This window comes from Etheostoma spectabile, chromosome 5 (genome assembly GCF_008692095.1).
Source record: "Etheostoma spectabile isolate EspeVRDwgs_2016 chromosome 5, UIUC_Espe_1.0, whole genome shotgun sequence".
Classification (NCBI taxonomy): Eukaryota; Metazoa; Chordata; class Actinopteri; order Perciformes; family Percidae; genus Etheostoma; species Etheostoma spectabile.
Window position 1 is genome coordinate 11,854,929 of NC_045737.1, and position 7,948 is coordinate 11,862,876.

Sequence of the window (7,948 nt, forward strand, 5' to 3'; positions counted from 1 at the left end):
AAAAAAAAAGCATACAAAATTTGGGGGAAATTTCAAAAAGGTTCAGATTAAGTCGACAACGTTGAAAAAGAGACAAAATCATTGGGGAGAAAGCCACAAAAGGGTCGAAAAAGACAACCATAACCTAAATAAAAGGTTTTTTCATTTTAAATTTCGACTCAGAAAAACAAAAATTTCCAGGTTGGTGGGAAGACAACACAAGGGTTAACATATGTATTGATAAGTCCTGATGCTTCAACCCCATCAGTCCTCTAACTCGTCTGTCTCTCCCTCTCTCGAGTGAGGACAAACCCATGGGGAACTCTGCCACTCTGCCTGCCACAACACTTGCTTCTAAAAGGAGAACTAGGACAGAACATTACTGAGAGGGCTCTACCACGGCACGTCGGGGCGGGTTCAGAGCTGGTTTTGTTTAGACTATATTGGAGTCATGGAGCTGAATACTGAAAGTAGGAGTGGAGGACCAAAGCTGGCACTCTGTGAGAAAGTAAGAAACCCCCCCAGAGACAGGAAGGGTGTTTGAATAAGTGTGAGTTAAAAGATCTATAATTGGGTGGGCGGTGAGGCAATATTGTGGCGGAGCAAGGTGTAAGTGGCTCATTTTTCACACTAGTCCTATGACAACTGGCTCAAGGGGCACACACACACACACACACACACACACACACACACAAAACAAAGTCCAACTCACACCCACACTTCTTCTCCTCCTCCTCCTCCTCCTTCTCCTCCACAGCCACTGTCACGCTGTACAGTCCGTAGAGTAATGGCTTCCAGTTCCCCCTGTGTTTCTTAGGCTGAGGATGTCCTACCCCTCTCAGGCTAAATCTATGTCTTTTGTATGTTTTCATTTCTGACAACGCGTATCACATGACCACTCGCACACACTGGACATCTAGGGGGCTTATTTTATAGGTCTCAGCGATAGTTTAGAGCTATTCTTTCTGGCAGAAGGATCAACTTTATTATTTCCTGGATATTGTATCACCATAGCCCCTTAATATAACCAAAGTTACACCCTTGCTGGACAGGGAGCAGATTGTCTGACGTTACTTTACGATTGAAAATCTTGGATGTATAAGTTGAAAATCCAGAAAATACCAAGATTAACACCGAGGATGTATTAGCTTGGACCGAGGACGAGGTGGAACTGTTCTGACAGGTATGTAAGCCTACCTAACCGGTAAGACTGACTGACGTGCGTCGTCGTTTCCAAAAGTCTACGTTTTTGCCCGTCCAGACCGCAACGCAACCCCGGAGATTTCAAACCAAAACAGGGGCAGCAGTGTTTCCAAACGTCTGTGTTTTAGGGAGTAGAGTATTGTGGACGCGAGGGGTAAACATAGCAAAAGATTTTTGTTTTTTTTAAAAGGTCCCATGGCATGAAAATGTCACTTTATGAGTTTTTTTTACCATTAATATGAGTTCCCCCAGCCTGCCTATGGTCCCCCAGTGGCTAGATATGGTGATAGGTGTAAACCCAGCCCTGGGTATCCTGCTCTCCCTTTGAGAAAATGAAAGCTCAGATGGGCCGATCTGGAATCTTGCCCCATATGAGGTCAAAAGGAGCAAGGTTACCTCCCCTGTCTCTGCTTTGCCCGCCCAGAGAATTTGGCCCACCCATGAGAGAGAGACATCATGGCTTTCAAACGAGCAAAGTGGCAGTTGGTCAAGGCCACTTTGACCCCTCCTCCTGAAAAAGCTACAGACTCAGAAATGGCACATACTAAAGAAAGCTCATAGTGACTGTAGTTCTGGACCAAGGCTGAATTCTGGGAAAGAGACTTCAGATAAAGTATTAAGGGACCACTAAGGTCTATATAAAAGAGACTTCAGATACAGTATTAGGGGACCACTAAGGTCTATATAAAAGAGACTTGAGATATGGTATTAGGGGACCACTGAGGCCTATATAAAAGCATCCAAAGAGCACCACGTCATGGGACCTTTAAACTATAACGTAGTGTAGATTTAGCCTCAATCCCAGCAGCTGCCTCCTGGGAGAAAGCAAAGGACAATATCAGCAGAGAAAACAGAGTGACCTCTACTGCAGGCATGGAGCAGCATGGAGCAGGGGCAGAGAGAGAGGAAACACACGTGACTGCAGAGGTGAATGAAGGCTGCCTGGGGAAGAGAAGGAGGACAGACAGATACAAGCAGAGGAGACACTCGAGATAGCTATCCAGATAGATAGGAAGAGAACTCGGAGAGAGACAGAAAGCTGTGTGGACAGACAGAGACTTGTCTGCAGAAAGCTTCTCTGCAGTAAGTGGTTATTGATTGTTAGACACAGGCCGAAGGATTCCTTGGAAAAGGAACGGACATGGGAGGCTGCCTTTTCTCCCCCCGTTGTAGAACTGCAAACGCAGTAAAAAGCACAGGCGGAAATACATTTTACAAAAAAACAAGAAGAATTTAACTGCAGTAGTGCTGCAACTAACAACTATTTTCATAGATTAATCAGGCAGTTGTTTGTCCATAAAATACCAGAAAATGGTGAAAGAAATATTCCAAAGCCATACATACTTGGGAATTTTGAAGCCTTTATTATATAGGAAAGCTGAAGATGTGAAAGTATAGAGAGAGGGGGAACGACATGCAGCAAAGGGCCCCAGTGTGGAGTTGAACATGCAGTCACTGCGACAAGGACTGATCCTTTGTAAATGGGGCGCACGCTCTACCAAGTGCGCAACCCAGGCGCTCCAGACATCCTCAAATGTCTTTTGTTCACAACTTAAAGATATTCAGTTTACTGTCACAGAGGAGAGAAGAAACTAGACAATATTGCCATTTTAGGAAGCTGGAATCAGAGAATTTTTACTTAATCTCACAGCAAGTACAGCAGATTAATTTAATAGTTGACAATTCATCGATCAATCGATTAATCTTTGCAGCTCTAAGCTGCAGTATGCCATGAATACAGCGAAACCATTGCACAGAGAAGCACCAGGAAGATGCTGTGTAGTCCCACTGAGGAGGGGCTCTGGCACACCGCTGACCTTTTCACTACTAATAATCAGAGATGGCTGGGGTTGTAACAGTAGTAGGGACAAAATTAACACACACTTTGAGCTTTCTAGGCACTACACACACACACCTACACCCACACCCAGTGTGCAGGCTGTATTCCAGGAATGGAAAGATCACATCTGTCTTGCTCGTTCAATCTAACTGATGAGCATGCAGGGGACCTTTTAAATCAACATGAGACTAAAATCTAAACTCTCGCTCGCTCTCCCTCTCTCACATCAGGAAGCCGCCTGCCATTAAGCAAAATGAAAGCAATCAACCGACAGAGATGCAGCCGGTTTGCTTGATCTGTGCGTGGATTAAGTTTCAATGGTGAGAGAAAACTTGATTATAGGAAGAGGTCAGAGCTATGAGTATGCCGGGCAAATCTGCTCAAACCAAGAAAGCAAACTGACTGCCTGTCACTCACAAACCAGACATCTGGCCACCGCTCTTTAGGGCTCATCATGTTGAGGAGCTGTCCCTTCTTTTCAGCACTTTTCTGTGGTTTGCCGTGTTTAAGGGGAAAGCATCGCAATCTTTAAATAGAAATATGAATGCATGACATGCATGTCTCTGCTTTGTGGACAGGCATCCTCTGAGCCAAACAACTTAATGGGAAAACCATGGAATTTTATTATTTTAATGCTGTGGAAAAAAAGGCATATAAAAAGCACAATATTCTCACAAGTAAAGCTATTTTCTGCTCTATGTGAGTATGGCTATTTTTTGTGCTGCCAATTCGAGGCATTTAGGAAAGATTTATTCACAAGAGAGGGGAAAGGGTGATGACTGGGAGAAGTATGTCATTATTGCAGTAATATTGCACAGTTGTCACGTTGTTCTGACTCTGACAGGCTGGGTGATGTGACAGTGCATTCATGCAACATGAAATTGAGGGTTCCTATCCCCCTATTAACCACTCACCCTCAGGCACAGCAGAGAATGAGATTATAGAGTGAGTGATTTAAGGTGACAAAGTATGAAAATCAATAGCAGCTATTATTATTGAATTGGGGCATTATGCCCAAAGGAACTGTAACTAGGCTAATGTAACAACACCTGCCCCGTGATGTAACAAGGAACACCTTGCACTCAAGTGTAACCAGACTCCCTTTAAAAATCGTGCATTTTGAAACACTTTCCATTATTATAAGAAGTTATCGACTTGTAAAGGATAAAATAAAAGGTTTGACAGACCATTGGGTACCACTCGCACAATTCGGCAAACATTATTCACCAAACAATCACTTTTCTTCTGTAAATTCACATTTTAAAACTGGTTCATCCAATATTCCTTCAGTATTCCTCCACACTGGGAAAAAAAACATGGTGGGCGGTAACCTGCAGTGTGAACCAATTCTAAAAGTTGGATTTGTTTTATTAGAATCGGCTACTTGAATTTGTAGTGGGGCCGAATTCATCAAAAGACTTAATTGATTCACAGAGCGGGATTTGGTCCAATCCGGAATGCAGACTCGGGAAATAAACAAGATCATTTTAAAATGTCGGGGTTTAGTGGCGTTAGTGAATCTATCCACGCAATGAACAAGAAATGATCAAAGCAATGATCGATCAATAATAGACAATGACATGTCTCCAAGGATCACAAGTAGCTTGAATGATCACGAATTAAAGCCTAAGCGTGACGTGTAGTCTATTAAAGCTGACTGTCATTTGTTTTTTCAATTTTATCTACATCTTAAAGTCCTCTAAATCTTTTCGGAAACAAAACAACATCCTTACCCTTTGATTCTTTGAGTTGTTCATCCTATCCAAAGAGGAGCACTCCGCTTCACAACTCTCCAAAACTGGCAGCTCGGTCCTTTTACGCAACACAGAGGTCCGTTAAACGTCCCCCACACACACGCACGCCCCGTGAAATACCGTAACTCAGATTTTCCCTTTGAGTCACCTCCATTTAAAGGCAAAATATTACAGTATCCAGTGAAAACCCGAGAGAAGCTGCCGTTTATTAGCCGCGGAAAAGAAGTTGTTATGGATCACCGCAGAAATCACAAAGCCCACTCTTTGCCATTCGGGAAGGATAGCGGTCATATTTCAGTGTGCTGTACTCATTATCACCATGATGGTCGTCGTCTCAGGGTACAGCTCCAGATCTCCAGTCCGGGTTCTCTCTCACACACACACACACACACACACACACACACACACACACACACACACACACACACACGCGCGCGCGCGCGCACACACATGCACACACACACACAAGGGAGGATAAAGACTGACCGAGTGATGGACCAACCAAGAGCCGTTTCTGAGGAGGCGTGCGCGTGTGTGTGTGTGTGTGTGTGTGTGTGTTCCTAATCTGTGTGTATAGCTGAGAGGGAGCATTTACGGCAGTGTCTCTCATGGCTGTGTCCAGGCAACATCCCACTGTCATTCACCATACAGTACACACATGCATTACCAGCCTACTATTTGTTGTTGTCAGTCCATAGACATTTTTCACTGTCCCATGGGGTTCCAGGGTCCCTCTGAGATTTCACAAAATGGCAGATCTGGCACGATCTAAAGCTACTTAGGAGAAACTGACATGACATTAGGAGGATTTGGCAGCCCTGAGTTTGGCCGTAGTTTGAAGTGGGTTGGATGTGTGGCAGTAAAATCCACTGTGGTTACTCTGTTCCTACACCGCCCACAACTCTTTTAAGTTATGACTCAAGGCACTGGTCAATATTCTGTTTGCAAAACATCCATCTTTTCCCACGCGTCCTTGCTTGCTTCCATGTTTTTAAAAATAATCCGCTAAAATACTGTAAATTTATGAAAAAACATCATCTCTGCACTTGTCTTGAAGGCACGTCTTTTTCTGTCAATTGTAGTCGTTTTAATAATTGCATAATACAGTTAGATACACAAGACAGTCAGAGCAAAACCTCCATGCAGTTCAGATGTACAGAGGCAAATAATGCAGTTACTTCAGGTGATATATCGGCCAAGTTAAATGATCCCATAGAGGAGATACTGTACATTTAGAGGACTGTACATTATTAACTCAGTAACACACTTTAAAGGAGAATTTCGGTCAATTTCAACACATATCTGTGTTTGTGGTGACGGAGTGCTGTCACTAGCGAGAAAAAGGAAAATAGTTATACATTTTGGAATATTGGATTGTGTGGACTTCACCGGAACTAAACAGAGGTATGTGCATTGGCTGAATCAACACAACTTTTATGCATTTCTTTCACATCTACTGCAGCCATATTCCCTGTTTTCACTCGGAAGGAATCATATGGCTAGGCCATAGCTGCCCGGGTGTGAACTGTAACAGGAGGATACTCGGTGTAAGCAACACTGATTGTTTTCCTTTTTCTTGCTACTGACAGCACTCCGTGACCATAAACAAGAGAGCTACGTGTTGATCGACCAGAATTCTCCTTTAAGTCTCAATTGGCACCGGGATACTTTATGCTATGAAGATTAAATAATTCTACATGGAACTGGACAGTGAGTTAGTCTGCATATGAAAACATGTTTTAATGTCAAAACATTACAGTGTGCGCAAATAATATTGGCCTACGATTGGTACAATATATGTAATTCTACTGATAGAAAAATAAAAATTGCCATCCGTCTCCCTCTGCCCTTTCCTCTTTCTGTGGCTGCCTCTTTGTTTTGCCTGGCTCATATGTGCGCGCTGGGAAGTTGCTGTGCAGTGGATTGCATCGCCTTGTCGGCCGGTGATGTATGAGAGTGATTTGTGGGAAGGTGGAAACAGAAAACACAGATGAGTCGGGCTAGAATTAAGAGTGTGGGGGGGGGGGGGGGGGGGGGGGGACTGCATTAGGGTGAGTCTGCTGACTGAGGTTTGGCTCCCTGGAAAACTAACAACTGGAGTGTTCAGGACATTTGTTTTGCAAATATAAATAGAACATTATGAAAACCACTGTACCTCTGCAGGAAATAACTGTAAAGCATCAAACGCTTTATTATTTTGACATTTTCTTAAATGTCACAGAGCAAAAGGATGGAACAATCTCAGCAATGGAAGACAAAAAAAACACTTGTTTTGTTGTGTGCCATTTTTGGGGTTGAGAAGTGGAATGAGATCCGCAGTCCAGAGATGCAGCAGATGACATGTAGGAGGGTCGGGATGGAGGAGGAGAGAGTCAGTCTGTGGGCAGCCTTGGCTAATGGCAACAGAGCAACAAAGTCCATCTCACTGGTGCAACAGTACATCTGTGCATCTGGCTGGGTGAATAGTGTAGTACAGCTCTTTACATCTAGCTAAGGACAACAGATGGGGGGGGGGGGGGGGGGGGGGGGGCTTTTGTCATGGCATTCACTTCATCTCCACCAACAAATGTTCCTCATATCTCTCTCTCTGCTCATCACTCCGTGTGAGTGGACATGTGCACCAAAACCAAGATGAGCCTTGATAACTCAGGACTTAGAGCTGTAAATAACCTACAGTTAATCAGATTAAAGTTTCATCAGCAGGTAGCCGTGCCAGAGAAGTGCTGTCGGAGACAAATTTACACTCACAGTTCACTGAAGGGTCCAGGGAACAACAGAAGCGAGTGACTATTCAGAGACAGCAACATGAGTCAAAACAGTGGTGGCTTCCACTAATGTTGTCACTTGTTAAATCGGAAAATGGTATTAAGCAAACACATGTATGAAGACATGTTCAAATAATCTGGACAACTGTTTTTCTGCCACATGGCATCGTTTCGTCATTGATTACATCCCAGTTTGCAACGCAGTAACGCAACAGATACCTTATTTATTCTCACTCTGACATCTCTCCATTGCATGGATAGGTCCTGAGCATGTGTGTGTATCTCAGGCCTGTGTGTAGTGATCGCTAACAAGCAGAGTGTAAATTGTAATTTCCCCAATGGTGATCAATAAACAGTAAAAGTTATTTGTATTGATGGATTTCAATGTTGATCGATCCAACACCAAA

At 43.6% G+C, this 7,948-nt stretch overlaps 1 protein-coding gene across 4 annotated transcripts in view; it reads right to left on the reverse strand.

Moving 5' to 3' along the window:
- Window positions 1-7,948, reverse strand: part of rtkna (rhotekin a) — an 86,758-nt gene that overhangs the window by 34,415 nt on the left and 44,395 nt on the right. The window contains exon 1 of one of the 4 annotated variants that reach the window (XM_032517010.1): window positions 4,756-5,175. The exons of the other annotated variants lie outside the window; for them this stretch is intronic. Coding sequence (XP_032372901.1) covers window positions 4,756-4,779 — 24 coding nt within the window. The 5' untranslated portion in view covers window positions 4,780-5,175. Of the gene's footprint in view, window positions 1-4,755; window positions 5,176-7,948 lie in introns of those variants that run through there. 4 annotated transcript variants of the gene reach the window in all.